We start from the raw sequence: 26471 nt of genomic DNA, 5'->3' as shown, positions 1-26471 counted from the left end.
TGGCCACCGCCCCCTGCCATTCTGTGTCCCCCTTCCCCCCACAGGAACCCCCACTTCCACCCCATGGCGCTCCCCACTGCTGCCCCACAGAGTTCCCCGTGAGCACTGTGGGGCTGATCCCCCTTGTTGGCACAGCAGACTCTGGGATGGCTCATTGCTTCCTGAGGATGCCCATCCCCGGGAGCGCCACGTTCCATCCCATTATCATCTCCGGTCCCATTCCCAGGGGGCTGCAGGGTGGAAGCAGGAGGAACTGCTCCTGGGGCTCCAAATAAGGGGAGGGGATGCTTAATGAGGCGCTGTGATTCATTAGCAGGAAGGTAAGTGATTGAGCTCGGCATTTGGCCAACACTTGGAAATCTCCTTTAGGGATCGTCCTGCAGTGACAAAGGGTCTGGGGGGGGGGAAACAAGGAGGGATAGTGGGGGTCAGGAGGCACAGATAGCCCCAGAGGGTGCCCAGACACCATCAGAAGGCACACGGACTCACCCAGAGGACAGAAGGGTTGGGGTTGAGGCGATGCCTTGTGGTGGGGTGACCCCATAACTGGCCCCACACCACGCGCCTTGGGCTCGGCTCCAGGACGGCCCCGTGCCGCAGAGCTGCAGCCGTGTGACACCGTGAAATCACATCCCCATCGGTGCCATTGGATGGGATTGGGGGATGGAGATCCCCTCCCACACACCCACACACCCCATAAACCCACGGTGTCCGCACCCAGAGCCACGCCAGCACCATGGGCACCGCACCGATGTGGCTCATCGTCCTCAGCGCTGTCACTGCTGTCGTGGGCCAGGAAGGTATGGGGACAATGGGGGGACGTCAGGGGAATGGGATGTGGCTTGGTGGAGATGTCACTCAATGGGGATGTCATGCAGTGGGGGTGTCACACGTTGGGGGTGTCACTCAGTGGGACGTCATTTGGTGGGGACATCACTCATTGGGGAAGTCATTCAATAGGGACTTCATACACTGGGGATGTCACTCAGTGGGAAGCTCATTGGGGACATCACACGGTCAGGACGTCGCTCAATGGGGACATCATGCAGTGGGGGTGTCACACATTGGGGATGTCACACATTGGGGATGTCACACATTGGGGATGTCACTCAGTGGGGACATCACTCAATGGGGACATCCCTCATTGGGGTCACCACACGGCAGAGCCACCCCCAAGGGGATGGGGGAAGGTGCAGAGCCCACCCCATCCCTTCCACCCCCACAGACCTCTACAGAAAGGTGTTTGTGTTCCGGGAGGACCCCAGCCATGCATACGTACTGGTGCAGGCGAGGCCGGAGCATCCCATGCTCAACTTCACCGTGTGCCTGCGTTCCTACACCGACCTCACCCGACCCCACAGCCTTTTCTCCTACGCCACCAAAGCCCAAGACAACGAGATCCTCCTCTTCAAACCCAAACCCGGCGAGTACCGCTTCTACGTCGGGGGGAAATACGTCACCTTCCGCGTCCCCGAGAACCGTGGGGAATGGGAACACGTCTGTGCCAGCTGGGAGTCGGGCAGCGGCATCGCTGAGTTCTGGTTGAACGGGCGCCCGTGGCCCCGTAAAGGGCTGCAGAAGGGTTACGAGGTGGGCAACGAGGCCGTGGTGATGCTGGGGCAGGAGCAGGATACCTACGGGGGAGGCTTCGACGTCTACAACTCGTTCACGGGGGAGATGGCGGATGTCTACCTGTGGGATGCGGGGCTGTCCCCGGATAAGATGCGCTCAGCATACCTGGCACTGAGGCTGCCACCTGCTCTGCTGGCTTGGGGACGCCTCCGCTATGAAGCCAAGGGGGATGTGGTGGTGAAACCACGGCTGCGTGAGGCGTTGGGGGCCTGAGACCCCCCAACACCCAACACCCCCCCACTTTGCTGTACCCTCTTTATGGTGTCACCCACTCGGCACAGCTGTGGGGATGTGATGCACAGGGACACGGGGACACCCCCAACCCCAGGTCACCCCTCTCCTGCTGACTCCCCACAGCACACAGTGCTGTCCCCATCCCTGTCCTGAGGACCCCCTCCTTCACAGCAGCAAAATAAACCATGGAAGCTCCAGGTGACGATAACAGAAGTGAGCATGCATCGATCCCACTGGGGATGGGAGGGCATGGATTTGGGGGACGGCCCCCCCTGGATGGGTGTGGGGACACAAAGATGGCCAGGGATGGGAGGGAGATGACGTGGATCTGAGGACGGCCCCTTCACCCCACACTTCCTGCCCCACATTACAAAAGTTGCTCACCACCCGATCTCCATGCAGCGATCGATGGGTACAATGTCCACAAAGGGGAAAGCCATCAGTTGGCAGTGCTGGTTGGAGTGGTGCCTCTGTTGGTGTCACTGCGGTGGGGACCTGGGGACAATGCATTTCTGCCTCCTCTTCTTCCTCGTGGGGCTCTGCAGCCTCGCTGCCCCATACGGTAGGGATGAAGGATCCTATATGGAGCAGGTGGGGGGGGACACAGGGGGGTGGTGGCACAATGGGGATACAACACTGGACACCACAAAAGGGGACACATGGGGCTGCGATGGGGGGTGGCAGGGTGATGAACCCCCCCCTACACCCCAATGCCATCCTTCTGTCCAGGTGCTGCAGCCAAAATGAGTGCCCAGATACAGAGCTCCCCCCAGGTGCCCTCTATGTACCACAGCCTGGTGCTGAGCTGCAAGGTCACTGGGGACACTGGGTAAGGCAACCCCCTACCCCACCCCACAGCCACCCCATGGGCAAACCTGGGTGACACTGAGCCCCCCACAGCCCCATGGAGTTTGTATGGGAGAAGAAAGGAATCCGCAAACCACTGCAGAAAGGCCGCAGTGACATCCTCCTCTTCCGCTCCTTAAATGCGACCCACCTGGGCATCTACACCTGCAAGGTCACCAGCCCTCGAGGTACCGCCATGGCCACCTACAACCTTTGGACAGAAGGTAAAGAGGGGATAATCTGTCCCCTATAGCTGTGCCCTCCTTCCTCCCTGCCACCCCGTGCCCACACCACCCCAGGTCACCAACCCTCATGTCCAGATGCTGGAAGCCACCTTTGGGCTTAGAGTGGCCACTTCCAGATCTGGTGCTTTCCCTCTATGAGGGACATTTGTTTTCTTATCTCTCCCAGACCTGAGGTCCAAAGTGTTCGTGTTCCCCCACAAGTCCAATGATTCCTATGTGCTGGTGCAGGCTCAGCCAGAACACCCCTTACTCAACTTCACCGTCTGCCTGCGTTCCTACTCCGACCTCGACCCACCCTACAGCCTCTTTTCCTACGCCACCAAAAAGCAAGACAACGAGATCCTCCTCCTCAAATTCAAACCCACCGAGTACCACTTCTATGTCGGGGGGAAATACGTTGCCTTCCGTGTCCCTGAGAGCCAAATGGCTTCAGAACACGTCTGTGTCACCTGGGAGTCACCCACGGGCATCGTGCGTTTCTGGTTTAACAGGAACCCGTGGCCCCGTAAAGGGCTGCAGAAGGGTTATGAGGTGGGCAATGAGGCCGTGGTGGTGCTGGGGCAGGATCAGGATAACTATGGAGGTGGTTTTGATGCTATGCAGTCCTTCACCGGGGAGATCTCTGAGGTTTACATGTGGGATGTGGGGCTGAGCAACTCAGAAGTGAAATGGCTTGAATACAGTGAACCTTGGGCCACCCCCATCTTTGGCTGGCGTAACTTCCCCTATAAGATTGAGGGTGAGGTGTACCTCGTGTCTTAAGGCTCCCGACCACCACTGCCACCATTTAATGTGTGTCCATCCCCCCCCCCCCCCCCAACCCTGCAGTTCAATCTGCCTGACCTCCCTCCCCCACATGGCAACAAATAAAAGAAGGAATAGGATCGACAAGCAGCAGCTGGGTGGATTTCATCACGCAGTGGGGTGAGGAGAACACCTCTATGGGGTCCCCCCTTGTCCCCCACTTTGGGGTCCCCCCTTGTCCCCATTTGGGGGGTCCCCAACTGTCCCCTACGTTGGGGTTCCTCCTCGTCCCCATCCATGGAGACCCCTTGTCCCCCCTCCGTGGGGTGGGGAAAGGAGCCCCTGTCTCCCGGTACCTCCATGGGGTGCAGCCCCGAGCCCCGATACCCTCGGCGGGGGTTGGGGGGGGGGAGGAGGGGGCTCCGCCTCCCGGTTCCGGCGCTGCGATCGATTCCGCCGTTCCCTGCAGTCCCGCTCCGCCCCCCCGCGGCCTTCCCCGGTACGGAGGGGCGAGAAGGTCCGGTGCAAAAGGGGGGGGGCTGCGGGGGCAGGTGCGGTCAGGCCGGGCCAGGCCTTTGGTCCAGGGTAGGCCGCAGAGCCGGGGTCTCGGTTTGGGGTAGGCCGCAGAGCCGGGGTCTCGGTTTGGGGTAGGCCGAAGGGCCGGGGTCCCGGTTTGGGGTAGGCCGCAGGGTCGGGGTCTCCTTTCGGGGTAGGCCGCAGAGCCAGGCCGGCGCCCCGGTTCGGGGTAGGCCGCAGGGCCGAGCCTGCTAAGTGCGGCCTACGGCGGGGGCGGGCCGGGAAGTTGGGGGGGGGGGCAGGCGGCCGAGTTAGCCTGGGAGGGGCCGGGGGTGTTGGGGGAGGGATGGCCCAGGAGCTTTGCTGGGGCCGGGGGTGTTGGGGCCTGGCCTGGGTTGGGAATGGTGGGGGGCTTCAAAGGGTCAGGGCAGGTGGCCTGGGTGGGCTGTGGGGGTCTGGTTAGAGCTTGGGGGTCTGGGCTGGGGAGGTACTGGGGGGGTCTCAGGAAGCCTGGGCCAGTGGGGGCATACTGAGGGTTGTGGGGAGGGGTCTTAAGGAGAGCATGGAGGCCTGGGCTGGGATGTTTGGGTCTGCAGGGGGGCACAGCATGGGGGTCCTGACCCTGCAGTGCTGGGGGGTCCCATGGGTGTGGGGTATGGCACAGCCCTGCAGCACCATCCCACGTCCCCATCCCACGGTGTCGGACCCCGCAGGCGATGGTGGAGCCCCCCAACTTCTCATGGGTGGCAGAGGGGCGGCTGGCGGGGCTGGCCATGCCACGAGAACCGGGTCATTATCGCTTCCTGCTGGGCCAGGGCGTGAGGCACCTGGTGTCACTGTCTGAAAGGGCCCCCCCGCATCATGGCTGCTGCCCCACGCTGCAGCTCCATCGCTTCCGTGTGCCTGACTTCACCCCACCAACACCCGCACAGATCCAGAGCTTCCTGCAGCTGGTGGAGGAAGCCAATGGCCGTGGGGAGGTACGAGCTGGAGGGGGGGGTCCCAGGGGGTGACAACAAGTGGGGGTGGCAGAGGAGGTGGCACCGGGATAAGGGGGATGGTGTTGGAGTGCTTGGTACCAAGAGGTGGGTGTCAGCAAGGTGACACTGAGGTGGAGGTGGCACTGTGATGCCAAGGGGGTGATGGTGGGGTAGAGCTGATAGTATGGGATACGTGACTCCATGGTGGGTGACACCACAAGGAGGGTGTCAGCAGTGATGATGGAGGGGGGTGACACCGGTATGGAGTGGGTGATGTCGGGGTAGGTGACAGCAGGGTGGTGGTCACAACCAGAGGGAGGTGATGCCCTTGTCCCTTGTCACTGTGCAGGCGGTGGCTGTGCACTGTATGCTGGGGCACGGCCGGACGGGCACCATGTTGGCCTGCTACCTGGTGAAGACAAAGAAGATGAGCGGCAGCGACGCCATCAGGGAGATCCGCAGGCTGAGGCCGGGCTCCATCGAGACACGGGAACAGGAGCAAGCTGTCATGGAGTTCTACCAGCGCTTCAGGTACGTGCAGCCCCCTGGGGGGGGTCCCTGTGGCAAGAGGGCTGTGGCAAGCACAGCTAAAGGGCCAAGAGCCCAACTGAGATATGGATCTGTCTCATTGTAGTGCTGGAGAGGACAGCAGGGAGGTGTGAGCAAACGTGAGCATCTCTACAAGCAGCACGTGCTGGATGGAGGTGAGATGCTCCCTGAGAAGCTTTGCCCGTCCTGGTTGGTGCCACCCTCTGTCTTGTCCCCATTAAAGGACTTCTTGTTGCTCCTCTCCACTTCTGTTTGTGGAACCAAAGGGCCACTAGAGACCCCCCCCCCCCAACCTCCACTATTTCCCACCATTGCACCATGTTGACTTGCTGCCATCCCCAAGCTGCACTCCTCAGCCTTCATCCCAATCATCACCGCTTGGAAACCCATCAATGGGACCCCAAAATCAAGGATCCCATGTCACAAAGGCTCTGAATTTCAGCCTGCCATCCCTAGAGCTGGTCACCCGCCAAGGCAGTGACGCAACATGGAGGGTGACAGCAATGTCAGCTCCCCCCCAGGGCCGTCCCGGGACGTGGATGCTTAAAGTGAAGCTTAGATGGAATTTAGGCATCTCCGTTCCAAAAATCCAATCCTGAAAATCTCTTCTCAGCTCTTCCTAACCTTGATGGCATTTAAATCCTAAGTGGCAAGAAGCGTCACCGTCCCCATTGCCGGGTATATGGCACAGTGCCGGAGCGTGCGGTGCTCACCGGGTACCAACTCATCACCTCCACCATGGGTTGGAGGACCCTCAACTCCAGCCAAACACCTTCACGTCTCCTAATAGGATGGTGAAACCCCCAAATGCCATCATCTGCCACCTGAAATGCCCCAGCGTGGCGGTGGCACGCAGTTGGTTGGGGTCAGAGCTGGCGGGGATGGGAGGAGGTGGTGGTGGGGATGAAGAGACCCCAAAGTGGGTGCGGGGCAGCACTTGGTGGGGTCATCAGCCCTACTTGGAGATGTGGTTTCCCCTATGGGTGCCATCATGGTTCTAAAGAAACCATGAAGCCATATGGGGACAAAAGGGGATTGTCACGTGCCGGAACCCAAAAAGCAGGTTATGGGTGACTGGGATGGGGGTAGATGCCCCACGTTGAGGATGTGGGGACACACAGAAGGGGTCGGGGCCAGTGCAGAACGGTCCTAAGCCCACGGAGTGGCAGCTCTCACATGGGGCTGGGAGATGCAGAAAAGCAGCTTAAGAGCAGAATTATTTCCTTTAACTCCTCTTACTTTAGCTCTGTCCTTAATAGTCTCCCATGCTCTGGGGGCCGGGCCAGGCCGAGTTGAAGAGGGGGGGGGGGGACAGAGAGACCCCCACCTTAAGGAGTGGACAAGGAATGGGGGCTTGGCCTCAGCATCCCCACTGCAGTACTATGGGGATGGGCCATCTGTGCCCCCAACCTGGCGTGGACCCATTGGGGTCTGGTGGCATCTTAGGGTCAGGAATGGGGGATGTCCCCTCCCTGTTTCCCCCCAGCATCAGAGCCCCCAGGCTGGCTGACAGCCCAGCTCCGGCTCAACACTGTGGGATGGGGACAGGGCTCTGGTGGCTGTTCCTTCAATGGGGACACAGCTTGGGATTAAAGGGGTGATGGACAGGGTGGGAGAAGGCAGCCAGAGAGCAGCGGGGTGGGGGTGGGGGGGCTGTCACGGGGATGCCTTTGGGGTTGCATGTGTGTGGGTGGTGGATGGGATGGGATGGGATGGGATGGGATGAATGGGATGGGATGGGATGGGATGGGATGGGATGGGATGGGATGGGATGGGATGGGATGGGATGAATGGGATGGGATGGGATGGGATGGGATGGGATGGGATGAATGGGATGGGATGGGATGGGATGGGATGGGATGGGATGGGATGGGATGGGATGGGATGGATGGGATGGGATGAATGGGATGGGATGGGGATGGGATGGGATGGATGGGATGGATGGGATGGGATGGGATGGATGGGATGGGATGGGATGGGATGGATTGGGATGGATGGGATGGGATGGATTGGGATGGATGGGATGGGATGGGATGGATTGGGATGGATGGGATGGGATGGGATGGGATGGGATGGGATGGGATGGGATGGAACAGCCATGGCATGGGATGGAATAGCATGGCATGGCATGGGATGGAATAGTATGGCATGGGATGGCTTGGAGTCATAAAGCCATGCGATGTCCCCATTTAGAAGGGGATCTTTGAGCCCAGCTCTTGGCTCTGCTTGTCCGGCAGGCTCGGGATGGTGCAGCACGGCATGGTGTGGGTCAGCATGGCACGGGATGGGATGGCTCGGCACCCCACATCCCCTCTGTCCCACCCTGTGCCCTTTATCCCACCCCAAACCCGCTCCCCATCCCTCCCCACAACTACACCTCCCATCACCCCCGATGCTCCTCTCTCCCCTCCCCTCCCCACCATTGGCTGCCAGCAAGCTTCCGTTACCAAGGCAACAGCCAATCAGAAGCGCCTCAGCGAGGAGGGGGCGTGGCTTATCCGAGCCCCTCCCACCGCCTTTGCTGTGGCGGCGCGGTCGGTTCGGCTCCGGTTCGGGAGATGAAGAACCGACACCTACCCCCGGTTCGGGGCCTCGGGGAGCCGGGAGAAACCCTCCTGAGCTCCGTCGGTGGTACCCGGTAACCGGAGCGAGGCTGCGGGACGGGGAGGACCTGTGCTATGCGGTGGTGGCTCCGCGCGGCCTTCCTCAGCCTGCTCGCTGGCACCGACGGTACCTCACGACGGGACCCGGGGGGTGGGCGGGGGGGGCGAGCGGTTCGGTCCCGTTCGGTCCCGTTCGGTCCCGTTCGGTCCCGTTCGGTCCCGTTCGGTCCCGTTCGGTCCCGTTCGGTCCCGTTCGGCCCCGGGTTCGGCCCCCGTTCGGCCCCGCGTTCGGCTCCGGGTTCGGCCCCCGTTCGGCTCCGGGTTCGGCCTCGGGTTCGGCCCCGTTCGGCTCCGGGTTCGGCCCCCGTTCGGCCCCGCGTTCGGCCTCGGGTTCGGCCCCCGTTCGGCTCCGGGTTCGGCCCCCGTTCGGCTCCGGGTTCGGCCCCCGTTCGGCCCCGCGTTCGGCCTCGGGTTCGGCCCCGTTCTGCCGGGTTCGGCCCGGTTCGGCCCCGGTACCACAGCTCGTCCCATCCCGGTGCAGGCAGCGGGCAGAGCGGGGCCGTGGTGGGCCGCGTCGGGGACAGCGCCGTGTTGGGCTGCGATCTGCTGGGATCCCAGCCGGGCCGGCCGCCGCTGTACGTGATCGAGTGGGTGAGAGTCGGCTTCGTCCTCCCCATCTTCATCAAGTTCGGCCTCTATTCACCCCGCGTGGACCCGGAGTACATCGGTGAGGGGCTCAAAGGGGTCATCGGGGGGGTGGGGGGGCTCAATGGGTGGCTATGGGGCGGTGGGGGGGCACGGAGCCGTTGGGTGCTGTCCCCTATGGGTTGTGGTCCCGTTTAAGACCCCTGAGCTCAGCCCCTTATGGGTGGTGGTCCCATAGAAGTTCTGCAGTCATTGAGCATTGACTTCCATCGTTCAGTGCCCCATAAGGGCACTCAGCTCTGTCCCCAGTGGGTCCTTATGAGCACCCCTATAATTATGGGCCCCATAAAGTCCCCAAAGCCCCGGGTCGGGTCCCCTATGGGTCACAGTCACTATGGAGAGCCCAGAGCTCGTGGTCTCCATCCTCTGTGGGTCACAGTCCCCTTGAAGGCCCTGACCCCCATTGCTCTGACCCCTATGGCTCACTGTCCCTATAAAGGCTCTGAGCCCCAGGGATCTGTCCCCAGTGGGTCCCAGTTCCCCCCCCAGTGGGTCACAGTCCCCATGAACACCTGATCCCCATCTGTGTGGGTCACAGCATGAAGGCTTTGATCCCCTGACCTCTGTCTGCTGTGGGTTGTGATCCCTATGGAGGGTTCTGGACCCTTGATCTCTGTCCCTAATGGGTCATGGTCCCCCCCCCCAAAGCCTTTGAGTGTTGTCCCCAGTGGGTCCCAGTCCCCCCTATGGGTCACAGTCCTCATAAAGGCCTCTGTCCCTAATGGGTCATGGTCCCCATAGCCTATACAGAGCCCATGCTTTCTATCTCCAATGGGTCACAGCCCCCATGAAGGCTCTGAGCCCACTGTCTGCAGTGGCTCACAGCCCCCATGAGCCCCTTCCCTTTGTCCCCTATGGGTCACAGTCCCCACAGAGGCCCCACTGCCCTGGCTGGCCCCGAGGTTGTGCGTGGGGCAGGGATTTGGCCCTTCAGCAGCTCAGCCATGGCGTGGGAGGGCATTGATGGTGACAAGGAAACCCCCCCCACCACCAGGTGACATTAAGCCCCATGGTGACAACAACACACCTGGTGACACCAAACCTGCTCTCAGTGGGGCCCCATAGCTCCGGTTACCTGCAGAGCTCAGGTTTCCCTGTGGGCAGGCAGCAGATGGGGCTTGTCCCCGTCCCCTTGGCTTTGTCCCTAATGGTCCCTATAGTGTCACCAACACCCCCATGGCTCAGTGTTGCCCAGGGTTGATACTGGGGGTGAAGGAACAATAAAGGGGGGGGGGGGGGGGAGACACCAAGCTCAGCCTGGCAGCCATGACCCCAAACAGGTACAGCAGCTCCAGTGTCACCTGTGGAGCCCCCAGTGTCACCTGGTGTCGCTTTGGGGACAAGAGTGGGCTGCAGCCATCGCCACCAAAGCTCTTTGGGGGGGGGAATGGGGTCATTCATCCCCAACTGCCACCACCCCCACGGCGTCCCCTGGCTGGGGAGGGGGGGACAGGGGGGGTGCTGGTGGTCACCGCGTCCCCCCCCATGGCGGTGGCTGCTTGTCCCCTTTGTGTCCCTTTGAATGGCGGTTGCCAGGGGAGGGCAGCGGCTGTTTTGTTATCGGTGGGGGGAGGAGGAGCAGTTGGGGCCGGCGTTGGGTGGTGGTGGTGGGGGGGGCGATTAGGGGCGTCCCCTGAGCTCTGATCCGTGCCAAAGGGACCTTTGTTTGGAGCCTGCTGTTCCCAGCGCCCGGCTGGCGGCTATGGGGCTGCCCCACACATCCCAGCGGTTCCATGCCCTCATTCCCATCCCTCCCACGGTCCCCATCACCTCCTGGGAAAATACAAATATAGGGAAAGCAAAGCTGCACGTGGTTTGAAACTGCATTCCCTAAACTGCCCTACCCGGTCCTGCTTCTTCCTCACCATCATCATCATCATCCTCACCGGGCACGTCTGGCCGGTGCAGCACCCACATGGGGACCTTAGGGACACACATTAGGGCACCAGACCCCCCCCCCATTAAAACTCAATGGGAGCCACCTGATGGCGTGCTGCTCTGCCCTATCAGCCTGCTGCTGCCCCACGGCTGATGGCACATATGGGGCTGAGCAGTGGGGTTTGGGGGTTCTGTGGTGCTGGCTGCACCCCGGCATTGCTGAGCCAATATTGCAGCGCATGTCTGAGCCGATTACAGCTCTGATAATAGCGCAGGGGGATTAGGGGGCTGTGCTGGCTCTGCTTCTCCTCCTTCTCCTCCTCCTCATCCAAAGGGATGGCTTGGGGTGAGCACCCCAAAACACGGGGGGTGGCTCCCACCGATGGCTCAGTGGTGTTTGATGCTATGGGGTGCTGCTCGGGGCAATCCAGACCCCACAACATGGCAAGGATGAGGAGTGCGGGGGTGGGACAAGGCTTAGCAGGGCTCCCGAGGGTGAGCAGCTCTGATAAGGGGGGGGGGACGACACATGGTTGTCCCCAAGCAATGCTGTGAGCTCCTCATCCTGCAGGTCGCGTGCGGATCGAGGAGGGAGCATCGCTGCGCATCGACCTGCTGCGTGCCGAGGATCAGGGCTGGTACGAGTGCCGGGTGCTCTTCCTCGACCGCCCCAGTGCTGATGCTGACTTCCAGAACGGGACCTGGATTCACCTCACTGTCAACGGTAGGGATGGGTTGGAGGGGTCCAAGTGCTGACCTGATGATGATGGTCCACCCTATGGCAGCGTCGTGCATCTCTTTGTCACCCCGTTACCCATGTCTGGGGTGGGTGCTTGTTGTGGTCCCCCCACCATCTCCATCCTCATCCCCACCACCACCTCCATCCTCATCCCCACCACCACCTCCATCCTCACCCCCACCTCCACCTCCATCCTCACCCCCACCTCCATCCTCACCCCCACCTCCACCTCCATCCTCACCCCCACCTCCACCTCCATCCTCATCCCCCACCTCCACCTCCATCCTCATCCCCCACCTCCACCTCCATCCTCATCCCCCACCTCCACCTCCATCCTCATCCCCCACCTCCACCTCCATCCTCATCCCCCACCTCCACCTCCATCCTCATCCCCCACCTCCACCTCCATCCTCATCCCCCACCTCCACCTCCATCCTCATCCCCCACCTCCATCTCCATCCTCATCCCTACCACCACCTCCATTTTCATCCCCACCTCCATCTCCATCCTCATCCCCACCTCCACCTTCTGAGCGCAGCAGGGTGGATTCTGCTGCCCCCTATTGCCCCCCTTGCAGGATGGGATCCCACCCCAGACCCGTCACTCTCAGGGCTGGGGCTAAATCCTCTCTTTCCTGATGTCTTGAGAGTGTGTTTCTCTTCCCAGCACCCCCAACCTTCTTGGTGACCCCCCCTGCCTTTGTGGAGGTGCGGGACCGCGACGCGCTGAGTCTCACCTGCACGGCTGTGGGCAACCCACAGCCCATCATCAGCTGGAAGAGGAGCGACCTGGCCCTGCAGAGCGGGGACACGGTGCAGGTGAGCTCAGTGTGACACCAGCAAGATGGGGGGGGACCCATCCCATATTGTCCCTCCGTGTCCCTATTGGTGACGTTGCAGGTGAGGAACGGCACGTTGAGCATCGCCGCGGTGGAGCGCGCCAGTGCAGGCACCTACACGTGCCATGCATCCAGCAAGGAGGGCACCATCACCCACACCACCCGTGTGCTCGTGCAGGGTGAGTCCAGGACCACTACAGGGTGGGGAGGGGGGGGTCCCATCCTCATTGTTCCCTCACGGTCCCCTTTGCTTTGTAGGGCCGCCCGTCATCGTGGTGCCACCGCAGAACGTCACTGTTAACATCTCCCAAGATGCCTTCCTGGCGTGCCAGGCTGAGGCGTACCCAGGAAACCTCACCTACACCTGGTTCCAGGGCAGCAGCAACGTGTTCCACCTCAGGTACGCCGGGGATGGCGCTGCTATGGCTGTGGGCTCATGGTAGATGGAGGCAATGGGACTTTGCCCACAGCAGGCACAGATCTGGGCTCCTTTGGCTGTGATGGGTGTGTGATGAAGGGCTTTCTCCATCCTTGCTGTTCCCTTTTCCACCCCTTCGTCTCCTCGCAGTCACCTCCAGGCACGGGTGCGCATCCTGGTGGATGGGAGCCTCCTGCTCCAGCGAACCATCCCAGATGATGCAGGCAAATACACCTGCATCGCCAGCAACGGGCTGTGGAAGCCGCCTTCAGCCTCAGCCTTCATCACAGTGCTGTGTAAGAGCCTTGGGGTTCCCACTGGGGCCACTGCGGGGTCCCTGGCACCTTCCCAGCACCCCTCTCGTCCCCACAGACCCAGCACAGGTGACCACCATGCTCCCAGAGACCCACCTGCCCAAGGGGATGCGAGGCATCATCCGGTGCCCCACCAGAGCCAACCCCCCTTTGCTCTCTGTCAGCTGGACACGGGACGGGCACCCGCTGGAGCTGGGCAAGGTAGGGCTGCGTGTGCCCAGCCCACAGCATCACAGTGCCCCCATTGGCTTCATCCTCCTTCCCTTCTCCCAGTTCCCAGGTTGGTCCACGAGACCTGATGGCTCCATTGTCATCGCCACGGGGAACGATGATGCTCTGGGGGTGTACACCTGCACCCCCTACAACAGCTACGGCACCGCCGGTGCATCCCGACCCACTCGTGTCCTGCTCAAGGTGAGGGTGAGGAGTGGGGATGTCACACAGCCCCATCCCGCTGTGTGCTGTCACCGTCCCCAGCACCACGTGTGGCTCTTCCAGGACCCCCCCAGCTTCACGGTGCGCCCCAAGGAGGAATACTTCCAAGAGGTGGGCAGGGAGCTGGTGATCCCTTGCACGGCCCATGGGGACCCCCCACCCACCATCACCTGGGGGAAGGTAAGGGAGCCCACCTGGGAGGTCAGAGTGGCTTTTGTCCTCCTTGGGATGAAGGTGATGGGGATGGGGTAGGTCAGGGATGGTGGGGATGGGGTTGATGGGTGTGGGGGGCAGGGGATGGAGATGGGGTGAGGATAGAGGTGGGATAATGAAGGAGAGATGGGGATGGGGGTGGAGGTGGTGGTGGTGGTGGGGATGAGGATGAGGATGGAGACGGTGGTGGGGATGAGGATGGAGACGGTGGTGGGGATGAGGATGGAGACAGTGGTGGGGATGAGGATGGAGATGGTGTTGGAGATGGGAAGGTGATGGGGCAGTCACCACCATCAGCGTGTCCCTGCCATGCAGGTGGGCAGTGCAGGGCAGATTGGTGCCCAGGTGGATGGGAACAGCAGCCTCATCTTTCACCCACTCATCAAGGAGCAGCACGGGGTGTGGGAGTGCACAGCCACCAACGCAGTGGCCAGCGTCAGCACTGCCACCACCGTCCACGTGCTGGGTGAGTGGAGCAGGCATCACCTGCAGGTGGGGCAGGATGGATGTGCTTTGGCGATCCAACCTGCGTGGTCTCTCTGCCTTCATCCCCAGGAACCAGCCCTCACGCCGTCACCAACGTCTCTGTGCTCCCACTCCTGTTGGCAGCCAACATCTCCTGGGAGCCAGGCTTTGATGGAGGTTACTTCCAAAGGTTCAGCGTTTGGTACACGCCGCTGTGAGTCCCCCTCTGCTGACACCAACTGTCCCTTCCCATCCCTCAGCCGTGGCTCAGGGCTCTGTGTCCCCCATAGGGTGAAGCACCCACCCCGTGCCCACCACGATTGGGTGTCGCTGGCGGTGCCGCCGGGGGCTCAGCACCTCTTGGTGGAGAACCTACAGCCGGACACCAGCTATCAGTTCAGCGTGCTGGCTCAGAACAAGCTGGGCAGTGGTCCCTTCAGCCAGATCGTCACCTCCGTGCCCAGGGGTGAGAGCAGAGCACGCAACTCCCCTCAAAGCCCCCCTCCAAGATGGCAAGCCCCCTATTTCCATCCCATTCTTGCCCACCCTTCTCTCCCCAGGCTTCCCAGTGACCACAGTGCCTCCAGAGCCGCCGGCTGTCACCGTGCACATCCTGCTGTCCCCACCACAGGCTCTGAGTGCCAACCAGACGGCGCGGGGGGTCCTGCTTCGTTGGCAGCCCCCAGTGCAGCTCTCGGTGCCGCTGAGCGGTTACGCCTTGGAGCTGCGGCAGGACCGGGGCGGTTGGGAGGTGCTGGAGCGCTCCATCCCCAGCACAGAGAGTCAGGTGCTGGTGCCGGGGCTCATCAAGGTGAGGGGCTGCGTGGTGGTGGGTTGGTTGGGGTCTTGCCAAGGAGGGGATGCAGTAAATAAGGGGTGCTCTTTCCATAGGACGCCTTCTATGAGTTCCGCCTGGTGGCCTTTGCTGGCAGCTACATCAGCGACCCCAGCAACACGGTGAACGTCTCCACAGCAGGTGAGGGCTGCCCCCACCCCCTGCCCCCCAACCAGGAGGCAGAAATAAAGACTGATGGGATGTTTGGGGTGGGAAGAGGCTTCCAAGAGCATCTAGTTACAACCGCCATGCTATAGGTAGGGACATCTCCCACTAGACCAGGTTGTTCAAAGCCCCATCCAGCCTGACCTTGAACACCTACAATGGAGTGGTTGGGTTGGAGGGGTCCTTACAGATCCCTGAGACATGGAATGGTTGGGTTGGGTTCTGTTGGAAAGGTCCTTACTGATCCCAGAGACATGAAATAGTTGGGTTGGAAAGGTCCTTACAGATCCCAGAGACATGGAATGGTCAGATTGGGTTGGAAAGGTCCTTACAGATCACAAAGACATGGAACAGTTGGGTTGGAAAGATCCTTACAGATCACAAAGACATGGAACAGTTGGGTTGGAAAGGTTCTTATAGATCACAGAGACGTGGAACAGTTGGGTTGGGTTCAAAGGGTCCTTACAGATCCCACAGACATGGAATGGTCGGATTGGGTTGGAAAGGTCCTTACAGATCACAAAGACATGGACCAGTTGGGTTGGAAAGGTCCTAACTCACAAAATCACTCAACTGTTCTTTATTTTTACCAACCTACGTGCCATTCCAAACAGCCAACGAGACACCGATTCCTATGAAAAGCTTTTAGCAAAGCACAAACCTCATTAAAAGCCCTCACGGGAAGAGAGGCCGTGCTCTGTGCCCTCCATTGATTCTCCCTCTTCAAAAGGGAACGCTGCAGTGCGTATCCGTGGCCCTTTGTAAGACCCAACCCCATCTCCCACCCAATGCAGGGATGGAGGTGTACCCGTCCCGTACGCAGCTCCCCGAGCTGCTCCCACAGCCTGTGTTGGCCGGGGTGATTGGTGGGATCTGCTTCCTCAGCGTGGCCATCATCTTCAGCACCACGGCCGCCTGCATCATGAACCGGCGCCGCGCCGCCCGCGTCCAAAAGCGACGGCAAGGTAATGAAACCCCCATTGGGTATGAGGGAGGGGATAGGAAAGAGGATGAGGGGGTCTGTGGGCGGTGTGTGCCCCGCTATCATCTCATCTCTGTGTGATCCCCCCCCCGTTGTGTTCTCATGGCCTTCCAGATCCACCGCTTGTCTTCTCCCCCAGCAAGAAGCTCCCAGCTGCGCAGTAAGTCGCACCCCACGCCGTTGCCCCACATCTCACTGTGTTCTTCCCCCCCATCATTGCTGGGTTTGGGGCAGGGAGTTGGGCTCGGGGTATCACCCGTGGATGCTGTGCTTTCCCCTATGTGGGGTTTTAGCTGAAGAAAGCAGACAGTGCACAGCACCCATTGGGAATCCCACTGTGAGCCCCCTAAATAACGGAGACGCATCGGATGCATCCAAATGCAGCGATTCTTTTCTCCTTCCAGCTCTTCTCACACCTCTGATAGCCCACCCAGCACGGCCAAGCTGAAGCTTCAACCCTCCCCATGCCCCAGCCTGCGTCGGGCTCTGCTATGGGGCGAGAAGGCAGGCACCAGCCTGGGGCTGAGCATCGCAGGGGGGTCCGGTGCTGGATATACCCTCTATGAGAGCCACGTTGGAGAGCACGTCCCGCTGGAGCGCATCCGCCGTGGCCCCGACGGCCGCTTCGTGGTGGAGACCACCGAGACGACCCCCCCCCAACAGGACCCTCCCTCTGCACGTAGCCAGGAGACGGAGCCCATCTGGCACAAGGAGGTGGCGTTACGCCCTCGCCCCCCTGGGAACCCCCCCTCATCTTCCAGCCGCCGTCGGGGTCGGTATTTTGGGTACGGCAGCAGCAGCCCCGTGGATGAAGGCAGCGCTCTGTGCATCGTCGACGTCAGCCCTGTGGCCTCTGCCACCACTCTGCCTTACAGCCCCAGCCCCCCCAGCACCCGCTGGGACTCTTTACCCCCCCGGGGCACCCCTCCAGACTCCAACACCCCACAACGGACCGCGACCCCCCCACCCCAAAGCGGCATCCTGCAGTACCTCAGCCTGCCCTTCTTTAAGGAGATGTGCGTGGATGGCGACTGGCCCCCCTCCGAGGAACTGACACAGCCCCCCACGCCCCCCCCACAGCAGCCTGGAGTGGGGCAGGACTGCACGGACCCATGTGCCAAGCTCCCCCCATCCCCCACCCTCTTACAGCCCCCCAAGGTGCCGCTGGGCCCCGTTAAGGCCTCACTGCCTGGCCCCCCCGTATGGCCGACACCCCCAGAACCGACCCGCCGTGGCCCCCCCATTGATAAGACTGAAAGCAGGGAGGTCCCCCCCCCTGAGAAACTCCCCCGGGGCAGCCTGACCAGCCAGAGCAGTGGCCGTGGCAGCGCATCCTTCCTGCGGCCCCCATCCCTTGCACCATCTATAGGGGGGGCTGGCCCTGGTACCCCCCTGGGGGATGGGGGCAGCTGGAAGGTGGGCAATGAAATGGTCCCCAACATGGGGGGAAAAAGGTGAGGATGGGGATGGGGGACAACAGGGGGATGGTGGTGGCATTTGGGGGTGGGAACAGGGACAAGGTGGCACTTGGGGATGAGGATGATGGTGATGGTTGGGTATGAGGGCAGTGGTGAGAGTTGAGCTTGGGGACATGGGGACGATGGTGACGTTTGGGTGTGGGGATGGAGGGGTGCTCATTGGCCATGGGGACACAGAGATGGGGACATAGACATGGTGACACTTGGGGCTGGGGGCAGTGGTGGCACTTTGGGGATGGGATGGAGGCAATGGGGGACAGGGATAACGGGGATGATGGTGGCACAGGGGGACACGGTGACACTTGGGCATGGGGTCCCATCACTGGGATGGGGTCCCATCGCTGTAGTGATGCTTGGGCACAAGGATGGGGACAGTGGTGGCACATGGGTGGCAATGGCGCCTCCTCCTTCCCATCTGTCCCCACAGGAGGGACACCTCGGTGGATGAGAGCTACGAATGGGACGCCGAGGTGACACTGACCACCGACCTGCTGGCAGCCCTGCAGCTCTATGGCACCTCAGAGCCCCCCCGGCCCCTCCCCACCATCACCCTCCGGGACCTCGAGCATCAAAGTGAGTCCATAACCGCGGTGATAAACCCTCCCATTGGGGGATTGGGATGGGGGGGGGGCGTAGCTTAGCTGGCCCACTTCGGCTCTTAGCACGGGGGGAGGGGGGTCACGCTGTGCTGCTGCTCTCCCCGCAGAGCCCGGTGCTTCCAAGCCGGTGACTTCGGTGGCTGCGGAGGCGTTGGTGGCGGCGGGGGGACCCCCCCCCCAGCACGGGCGGCACAGGGAGGGGGCACAGCAACGGCGGAGGCAGCGGTCGGGAGGGGGCCGGGGGGGCTGCGGTGAGCGCTGTGAGCTGGCCACGCTGCTCTAAGAGCCCCATAGGGCTCTATAAGGCTCTATAGGGCTTGTCCCTGTCCTTCCCCTACCCCCCCCCCACCCTTCTCAGTGCTTTAGGGGGTGGGGGGGGTGACCCCCTGTGTGGGGCGGGGGGGGGAGGTGGAATAAAGTGATGTGATGATAGAGCTGGCGCTGTGCTCACCCCCCCCCCAACCCCATGAGTCCCCCTACCCCATAACACACTGGTGCCTGGATCCCCCCCACCTCCCCCCTTCTGGTATTTTCCATCCTCACAGCCCACCCCCCCTCCACCTCCCGTTCCCATTGCCCCCCATAACAGCCCCCCAACCCCATCACCCCCCCATCCCCATCACACTCTCCTATTACCCCCCATCCCCATAACACCCCCCTCCCCATTCTCCCACCCCCCCTTTCTCCCCTCCATTCCCATCACCCAATCCCCATTGCCTCCCATCACCCCCCCATCCCCATCCTACACTCCCATACCCCATTGCCCCCCCCCAAATCCCTCTCCTGGTACTCCCCACCTTCAGACCCCCCCCATCCTTATTGCCCCCCCCCCTATTCCCATCACCCCCTTCCCTACACCCTGAGCCCCTCATCCTCCCCCTCTTCTGCCCTCCCCACCCCCCCCCGGCTCTATAGGGCCATCCCCCCTACCCCCCCCCCCAAGCTGCCCCACGGTCGCTGCCCCGGGCAGGGCGGGGGCGGAGGGGGCGTGGTTATGTCGGGAGGGGGGGGCGTGGCCTGCGCGGATGTGGGCGTGGTCTGCGCGCCGCGTGCCCTTATATGGTCAAAGCGCGGGAGCGCGTCACGATGGGCGGGGCTACGGAATGAGTGACGTCAGCGCTGAGCTCGGGGGGTTCCGGGGGTCATCCCCGGGCGGTCAGAGGGGGGTCATCACGGGGTGGTGTCCCCACTGTGCCCCCGTGTCACCCCCATGCGTGTCAGCACCCCTCTATATCACCCCCCTTATGTCACCCCCCTCCATGTCACCCCTTGGCTGCTGTCCCTCCTATGTCCCTCCTTGTCCCCCTACCAGACATGCTGCCCCCAGGGGTCCCATCCCAGCCCCCCCCCCCACTCCCATCCTCCCCCCATGTTATCCATCTCATTGCCCTCCCCATATCACCCTGGGATTAGTGACCCCCCCCCCCCTTCTGTCCCCCTCCCCCGCTCTCTGTGTCACCCCAGTGTCCCCATCACCCCAATGTGTGACCCCCATCACCCCCTGTCACCCCCCCCCATTGCCAACATCCCCCCTCATCCTATAGGGTCACTTCCCACCCTGTGTCCCCTCCCCCATTACCACAACTGCACCGGAAACCCCCTTGGGGGGGAGGGGGGGGAACCCCAGGGGACCCGGCCACGTGGCACCTCTGGGTGTCACCATATTGGGGGGGGGGGGGGGGCAAAGGGGGGGGTGAGAAGGAAGGAAGGGGGTGCTGGGGGGGGGGCGGGGGGGGGTTGCATGGCCAGCGCTCCGGAGGCGCCGGTGGCCTCATGCCGAGGTTGTGTTTGTTGTTTTGGTGGCTCTCCCCATGGAGACGGAGGCGCTTGGGCGGCTGCCACCGGCCCTTCCCGCCTATGGGGACAGCCAGGGTTGGGGACATTACGGCTCTGCACCCCCCCCCCCACCCCAACCCCCACCCCCCCCTTCATACCAGCCTGTGTCACCATCGCTCTGCCATCGGAGCCACCGCGACCCATCGCTGACCCCCGCCCCCCGCCCCCCCCCCCCCCTCCCCCTCCCCACGGCCATCGCAGCCATTGTGTCCCCATCCACCCCATCCCAATCACAGCGACCCCCCCCCCCCCCCTTAACCCTTACCCCCCCACAGCCTCCCCTTATCACTCCTATCCCCACCATTGCCCCTCACTGCGACCACCCCATTACCCACCGCGGTCCCTTCCATCCTCACCACGACCACCAAACCCACCCCCCCTCCTCCATTATCACCTCGACCACCACAACCCCCCCTCATTGCCCCCCATCCCCATCACAGCCACTTATCGTCCCACCTCATGGCCCATCACACCCCCATGTCCACCCCACCCCCCCTCAAAGTGCCCCCCCTCCTCTTAAAGTGCCCCCCCTCCTCTTAAAGTGCCCCCCCCCCTCTTAAAGTGACCCCCCCCTCTTAAAGTGACCCCCCCCTCTTAAAGTGCCCCCCCCCCCCTTTTAAAGTGCCCCCCCCCCCTCTTAAAGTGCCCCCCTGTCCCATCGGGGCGGTGCGGTTCTCCCCAGTCCCGACGGTTCGGGTCCGCCCCGGGGTCGGGCGGTGCCGTTGCCGCCCCCTCCGCGGTGACATCAGCCGTGAAAAGGGAGCGGGCGGCGGCATCCGCCACTGCGGGACCGCACCGGGACCGGGATCGGCACCACCAGGTACCGAACGGGGCGGGCGGAACCGGCAGGGGGTGGGCAGCGGGGGGTGGGCACGAAAGAAGGGGGGGGGGGATGGGGGGGTGGGGGAGGTGGGTACCGGGTTTGGGTCTCTGGGTCGGGGCGCTCCGTTCTCAGCCCCCGTTGTTCCGGTCCATAAGGGCGGTTCCGTGATGATCCGGAGCACGATGCGGGTTAACGGCACCGCGCACCGCGCCCGGGAACGGTACCGGGAGCGGCTCTGGGTGCGGCTTCCGGCCCTACAGCCCCGGGGGGGGGGGGTGGGAAAGCGGCTTTCCCCGGGGCTGCGGCCGTCGGAGCGCGGCTGAACCCCCCCCCCACATCCTACCCTGGGGGTCTCCCCCCCCATATCCCACCCGAGGGTCCCCACCGCCTCCCGCTGTCCCACCCTATGGGCACCGCGTGCGCTCTTTGCGCTCCCCTCCCTTAAGTCCCCCCCCCTCCCCTCCTCACTGCCCCCTTTTGAGGGGGGTCCATGCGGTGTCTGTGTCCTCTGGGACCCCCGCCCTCATCCCTCTCTGCCCCCCAGCATGGCGGTATCCTCACCTTTGGGTACCCGGGGGTGGCCATGGGGTGGCAATGGGGTCTGCAGGGACAAACAGCCCCACATGGGGCAGACCGGCTCCCACTCCCCCCCCCCCCCCCTTATCCCCCCCTTCAGACAGCAGGCAAGCTTTGATCCCACCCATTGGCTCTGGGTGCTATGGGGAGCACCTTAACACCCCCCCCCCCCCAACAATGGGGTGGCAATGGGAGCCTCAGTGGCACTTGGGGGATGTTGGGTGGCATTGGGTGATCTCCAGTTTGGGGTGGTTAAGGGGTTGGGGTACCTTGGTGAGGTTGGGGTACCCTGGTGGCATTGGGGTGACTTAGTGATATTGGGGTGATCCTGATGGCACTGAGGTGGTGTTGGGGTGACCTGAAGGTGCTGGGATGCTCTCGATGCCATTGGGGTGACCTTAAGGTTGGGGTGACCTTAAAGTTGGGGTGACCTTAAAGTTGGGGTGACCTCAAGGCGTTGGGGGTACATTGGTGGCATTGGGGTGACCCTGGAGGTGTTGGGATGCCTTGATGACGTTGGGGTGACCTCAAAGCATTGGGATATCTTGGTGACATTGGGTTGAGTTCAAGGTTGGGGTGACCTTAAGGTTGGGGTGACCTCAAAGGTTGGGGTGACCTTAAAGTTGGGGTGACCTCAAGGCATTGGGGGTACATTGGTGGCATTGGGGTGACCTGGTGATGTGGGGTGACCTCAAAGTGTTGGGGTGATCCTGGTGACATTGGGATGCCCAAGTGATGCTGGGGTTCCTTGGTGGCATTGGGGTGACCTCAAGGTTGCGGTACCTCGGTGACATTGGGGTCCCCCATATCTGGGTACAGGTCTGCAATGGGGTCCGGGCTCAGCCCAGTCCCCCCCCAGGAGGAGCTTTTGGGATTGGGGTGTGCAGGGCAGGACGTACAGCCCCACATACCCACCCCATGGCTGTAGGGCATTGGGAGCGCCCCGTTATGGGATGCTGTCACACTGCCCTGGGGATCATTGGGCTCTTCACCCCATAGCGCCCTATAGGATGGGAGCCAGGGGTGTGTGGGGCTGTTGGGGTGTGTGATGTGGGGCTCCTGGGGCTGCTCCCGGATCTGGCTCCGATCCCATACAAACGGGTGCAGTTTTGCAAACACAAAGTGAGTGGCTGCCAAATAATGTGAGCCAACACAATAGGGGAACTGGGGGGGGGGGGGACCCAGCTGAGGGTTGGGGTGGGTGGTTTGGGGTCAGGGTTGGGGTTTAGGGTTAGGGCTGGTGGTTCGGTTTAGGGCTGGGATTTAGGGTTGGGTTTCAGGGTTAGAGTTGGTGGTTGAGGTTTAAGGTTGTCTGGGGCTTGGGGTGGAGTTTTAGGGTTGGGATGGTGATGTGGGGGGAACCCAAGTGGGCTTTTGGATGGGGTTGGTGGTTGGGATTTAGGGTTGGGGATTAGAGTTAGTGGTTGGGGTTAAGGTTGGGGTTTGAGTTTGGTGTCTGGGGCTCGGGATGGAGTTTAGGATTGGATGGGCATGGGTGCTGCCATTGGGATGGTAACGTGGGGGGACCCCAAGTGGACCTTTGGATGGCCTTGGAGGTTGGAGTTGGGGTTTAGGGTTGGGGCTCAGGATGGAGGTTAGGGTTGGGTGGGCATGGAGTGGTGCTGCCATTGGGATGGCAATGGAGGGTGACCCCAAGTGGACCTTTGGATGGCAGGGGTTGGGGTTCAGGGTTGGGGATTGGGATTAGAGTTGATGGTTGGGGTTTGGGGCTCAGGATGGAGTTTAGGGTTGCGTGGGCATGGAGTGGTGCTGCCATTGGGATGGCAATGGAAGAGGACCCCAAATGGACCTTTAGATGGCAGGGATTGGGGTTGGGATTAGAGTTGGTGGTTGGGGTTAAGGTTGGAGTTCAGGGTTCAGGATGGGTTGGGTGGGCATGGAGTGGTGCTGCCCACTGGGATGGCAATGTGGGGGGACCCCCAAGTGGACCTTTGGAAGGTGGGGGTCGGGGTTAAGGTTGGGGTTTGGGTCTCAGGATGGAGTTTAGGGTTGAGTGGGTATGGAGTGGTGCTGCCATTGGGATGGCAATGCAGGGGGACCCCAAGTGGACTTTTGGATGGCGTTGGTTGGGGTTGGGGTTGGTTGGGCACATAGTGGGGTTGCCACCATTGGGATGGGAAAGCATGGGGACTCCAAGGAGGGGCCGTGCACCCCAATGCCATCAGCACAGCACTGGGCAGGAAGCAGGGAGCGCCTGGCACGGGCGATAAGGACCGGGCAGGGCATCCCAGGGGAAGGGCAGCGCCGGGAGGTGTCACCACGTCCCCAAGGGAAGATGGGTGACACGGGGTGTCCTCGCAGGCATGGCAAAACAGGGGGACCGTCGTATGGGCTGAGCCGGGAGGTGCAGCAGAAGATCGACCGTTCAGTACGACCCCGAATTGGAGCAGCTGTTGGTGCGATGGATGGTGGGGCAATGTGGGGGGGGACATCCCCCAACCCACGCCTGGCCGTGATGGTTTTCCAGCAGTGGCTCAAGGATGGCACCGTGAGTCCTTTATGGGAACGTGGGGAACACTATGGGGCCGGAGTGGGGTTAAGGGAGGGTCGTGGTGTCCCCTCACCTTATGGTGAGGCAGCTGTGGTGCCACTGTATTGAGGGGGTCGTGGTGTCCCCCTTATCTAACATTGAAGTCATCATGGTGCCACCATATTGGGTTGGTCTTGGTGTCCCATTACCTAAAGTTGGGGTCATCATGGTGCCACCATATTGGGGTTGGTCTTGGTGTTTCCCTGACCTAAATTTGGGGTCATCATGGTGCCACCACATTAGGGTGGTCACGGTGTCCCCCTTACCTAACGTTGGGGTCATCATGGACGCCACCATATTGGGTTGTTCTTGGTGTCCCCCTTACCTAACGTTGGGGTCATGATGGTGCCAACATATTGAGGTGGTCTTGGTGTCCCCTTACCTAACGTTGGGGTCATCATGGTGCCACTATATTGGGTTGGTCATTGTGTCCCTGGTCATCATGGTGCCAGCGTATTGAGGTGGTCTTGGTGTCCCCATACCTAACATTGGGGTCACCATGTTGCCACCACATTAGGCTGGTCATGATGTCCCTTCACCTGATGTTTGGGGTGGGTCGTGGTGTCACCAGATTGGGTTGGTCAGTGCCACCATACTGAGGTTGTCCTGGCATCCCCTTACCTAACATTGGGGTCATCGTGATGCCATTACTTTGGGGTGAGCCTGGTGTCCCTTCACCTGATGTTTGGGTCACCACATTGGGGGTGGTCTTGGTGTCACCGCATTGGGTTGGTCTTGGTGTCTCCACATTGGGTTGGTCTTGGTGGTCTCCACATTGGGTTGGTCTTGGTGTCTCCACATTGGGTTGGTCCTTGGTGTCTCCACATTGGGTTGGTCTTGGTGTCTCCACATTGGGTTGGTCCTTGGTGTCTCCACATTGGGGTGGTCTTGGTGTCACCCGCATTGGGGTGGTCTTGGTGTCACCGCATTGGGTTGGTCCTGGTGCCACTATGACCCCATTTCTGTCCCCCCACTGATGCCACCAGGTCCTGTGCCGCCTCATTAACAGCCTCTACCCCACGGGGCCAAGCACCGGTGGCCAAAATCCAGCCATCCTCCATGGCCTTCAAGCAGATGGAGCAGATCTCACAGTTCCTTCAGGCTGCTGAACGTTACGGCATCGCACCCACCGACATCTTCCAGACGGTGGATCTATGGGAAGGTGAGAGGGATGGGGAACGACGGGGTGACCCCAAATGTCCCCCTGATAAAGGGTGGTGGTGACACCATGTTGGTAACCACATAGGGAAGAAACATGGCGTGCGTGCAAAGAGGGACGCTGATGAACCTGGGCAGCTTGGCGGTGGCCAAAGGCGATGGGCTCTTTGTTGGAGACCCCAACTGGTTTCCCCAAGTAGGTGATGGGGGTTACTTAGAGGGAGGGGGGGGGGGTGATGTGGGGTGATGACGTGGGGTGACCCCCATGTTGGTGCCCCATAGGAAATCACAGGAGAACCGACGCGTCTTCTCAGAGGGACAAACTGAAGGAGGGGCAGAGCGTCATCGGGCTGCAGATGGGCACCAACCGTGGGGCGTCGCAGGCGGGCATGACGGGCTATGGGATGCCCCGACAGATCCTCTGAGCAGCCCCAAATCCCCCCCCTCCCCCTAAACCCTAAAGCTTCCATGGGGCTGGTGGGGGGGGGGGTCCCCAAAGCGCATCGCTCTTCCCCATGGACCCCCATCCCCCCCCCATGGACCACCCCATGGACCCCCTCTGTGGACCAATTGGGGGCTGTGCCCACCCTCCAGGACCAAAATCTGTGGGTTTTTTATATAATTATTATTATGTTTTCATATCGTTCCCCCTCCCCCCCTCCCATCCCAACACCGCTGTGCCTTGGGGGGGGGGCCGTGCTGGGTAGAGCCCCCCCCCTCCCCACATAGTGGCTCTCATCCCAATAAATGGCCCCTTCTTGTTTATATGGACTGAGAGTGGTTGTGGGGCAACAGGGGGGTATGGCTTGAGGGGTGGGGGCTCTTCCCCCCCCCCCCCCCACCAAATGTGGTGCCCAATGGCTCTTGGGGTAGGTAAGAGACACAGAGGGGGTCCAGGTGTGGGGTGGGGGCGGGGTGGGGGGATCTGGTGGTAATGAAGGGGAATGGGGGAGGAAACCCCCCCCCACATCCACCCCAAGGGACCCAATCAGTGGGGGGGGGGGGGGCAGCCCTGAGCCTCGAATGTGGGCAGTGGGTGGAGCACGTGGAGGGGCGGGGCTAACAGGAAGGGGCGGGGGCTATTGAGAAGGGGCGTGGCTATTGGGAGTGGGCG

General features: G+C 61.8%; 5 protein-coding genes and 1 long non-coding RNA gene across 12 annotated transcripts; 5 read left to right on the top strand and 1 right to left on the bottom strand.

Annotated features, from left to right (window-relative positions):
* Positions 1-37: 37 nt before the first annotated feature.
* On the top strand, positions 38-1952 carry LOC140263595 (serum amyloid P-component-like). The gene is made up of 2 exons (XM_072358601.1): positions 38-800; positions 1226-1952. The coding sequence occupies exons 1-2, from the start codon at positions 737-739 to the stop codon at positions 1843-1845; spliced, it is 684 nt and encodes a 227-aa protein (XP_072214702.1). The 5' UTR covers positions 38-736; the 3' UTR covers positions 1846-1952.
* On the bottom strand, positions 1570-4190 carry LOC140263599 (uncharacterized). The gene is made up of 4 exons (XR_011905924.1): positions 4058-4190; positions 2864-2923; positions 2251-2444; positions 1570-1707 (listed from the first exon to the last, which is right to left on the bottom strand). It is a non-coding gene; the product is annotated as an uncharacterized lncRNA (long non-coding RNA).
* Positions 2263-3759, top strand: LOC140263598 (C-reactive protein-like). The gene is made up of 4 exons (XM_072358608.1): positions 2263-2428; positions 2596-2695; positions 2767-2936; positions 3124-3759. The coding sequence occupies exons 1-4, from the start codon at positions 2263-2265 to the stop codon at positions 3717-3719; spliced, it is 1032 nt and encodes a 343-aa protein (XP_072214709.1). The 3' UTR covers positions 3720-3759.
* On the top strand, positions 4117-8933 carry DUSP23 (dual specificity phosphatase 23). Of its 6 annotated transcripts, none has more exons than XM_072358603.1 (5): positions 4129-4286; positions 4931-5197; positions 5547-5728; positions 5832-5901; positions 8891-8933. In XM_072358603.1, the coding sequence occupies exons 2-4, from the start codon at positions 4934-4936 to the stop codon at positions 5857-5859; spliced, it is 474 nt and encodes a 157-aa protein (XP_072214704.1). In that variant the 5' UTR covers positions 4129-4286; positions 4931-4933; the 3' UTR covers positions 5860-5901; positions 8891-8933. The 6 variants fall into 6 exon arrangements, with proteins under 6 accessions (XP_072214706.1, XP_072214704.1, XP_072214705.1 ...); XM_072358604.1 differs by lacking the exon at positions 8891-8933 and adding an exon at positions 6360-6592; XM_072358605.1 differs by lacking the exon at positions 8891-8933 and having other exon boundaries at positions 4117-4200; positions 5832-5987.
* IGSF9 (immunoglobulin superfamily member 9) lies at positions 7888-22801 on the top strand. Of its 2 annotated transcripts, none has more exons than XM_072358593.1 (20): positions 7888-8476; positions 8891-9076; positions 11504-11656; positions 12338-12489; positions 12571-12688; positions 12768-12909; positions 13078-13223; positions 13300-13442; positions 13515-13655; positions 13740-13856; positions 14205-14355; positions 14445-14568; positions 14645-14820; positions 14915-15165; positions 15246-15330; positions 16149-16319; positions 16451-16496; positions 16741-17790; positions 18242-18387; positions 20932-22801. In XM_072358593.1, exons 1-20 carry the CDS (start codon positions 8425-8427, stop codon positions 21393-21395), a joined length of 4014 nt encoding a protein of 1337 aa, XP_072214694.1. In that variant the 5' UTR covers positions 7888-8424; the 3' UTR covers positions 21396-22801. The 2 variants fall into 2 exon arrangements, with proteins under 2 accessions (XP_072214694.1, XP_072214695.1); XM_072358594.1 differs by lacking the exon at positions 20932-22801 and adding an exon at positions 18521-18949 and having other exon boundaries at positions 7890-8476.
* Positions 22802-23546: 745 nt separating this feature from the next.
* LOC140263590 (transgelin-2-like) lies at positions 23547-26115 on the top strand. The gene is given in 9 exon segments (XM_072358592.1): positions 23547-24034; positions 24036-24089; positions 24091-24129; positions 24131-24157; positions 25186-25215; positions 25217-25358; positions 25444-25549; positions 25637-25679; positions 25681-26115. Coding segments are annotated over 9 exon segments (909 nt in total). The 5' UTR covers positions 23547-23668; the 3' UTR covers positions 25783-26115.
* The last annotated feature ends 356 nt before the right edge of the window (positions 26116-26471 follow it).

The sequence above is a fragment of the Excalfactoria chinensis genome, chromosome 32 (assembly GCF_039878825.1).
Source record: "Excalfactoria chinensis isolate bCotChi1 chromosome 32, bCotChi1.hap2, whole genome shotgun sequence".
NCBI lineage: Eukaryota > Metazoa > Chordata > Aves > Galliformes > Phasianidae > Excalfactoria > Excalfactoria chinensis.
Note: the sequence above shows the minus strand (reverse complement) of the source record. Positions and strands in the feature narration are given on the sequence as shown.

Coding starts and splice junctions, on each gene's coding strand:
- LOC140263595 (XM_072358601.1), top strand. CDS start 737: ATGGGCACCGCACCGATGTGGCTCATCGTCCTCAGCGCTGTCACTGCT. Junction 801..1,225: donor TGCTGTCGTGGGCCAGGAAG/GTATGGGGACAA, acceptor CCACCCCCACAG/ACCTCTACAGAAAGGTGTTT.
- LOC140263598 (XM_072358608.1), top strand. CDS start 2,263: ATGCAGCGATCGATGGGTACAATGTCCACAAAGGGGAAAGCCATCAGT. Junction 2,429..2,595: donor CAGCCTCGCTGCCCCATACG/GTAGGGATGAAG, acceptor CCTTCTGTCCAG/GTGCTGCAGCCAAAATGAGT. Junction 2,696..2,766: donor AAGGTCACTGGGGACACTGG/GTAAGGCAACCC, acceptor AGCCCCCCACAG/CCCCATGGAGTTTGTATGGG.
- DUSP23 (XM_072358603.1), top strand. CDS start 4,934: ATGGTGGAGCCCCCCAACTTCTCATGGGTGGCAGAGGGGCGGCTGGCG. Junction 5,198..5,546: donor AAGCCAATGGCCGTGGGGAG/GTACGAGCTGGA, acceptor GTCACTGTGCAG/GCGGTGGCTGTGCACTGTAT. Junction 5,729..5,831: donor GAGTTCTACCAGCGCTTCAG/GTACGTGCAGCC, acceptor GTCTCATTGTAG/TGCTGGAGAGGACAGCAGGG.
- IGSF9 (XM_072358593.1), top strand. CDS start 8,425: ATGCGGTGGTGGCTCCGCGCGGCCTTCCTCAGCCTGCTCGCTGGCACC. Junction 13,656..13,739: donor CCACTCGTGTCCTGCTCAAG/GTGAGGGTGAGG, acceptor TGGCTCTTCCAG/GACCCCCCCAGCTTCACGGT. Junction 15,331..16,148: donor GGTGAACGTCTCCACAGCAG/GTGAGGGCTGCC, acceptor CACCCAATGCAG/GGATGGAGGTGTACCCGTCC.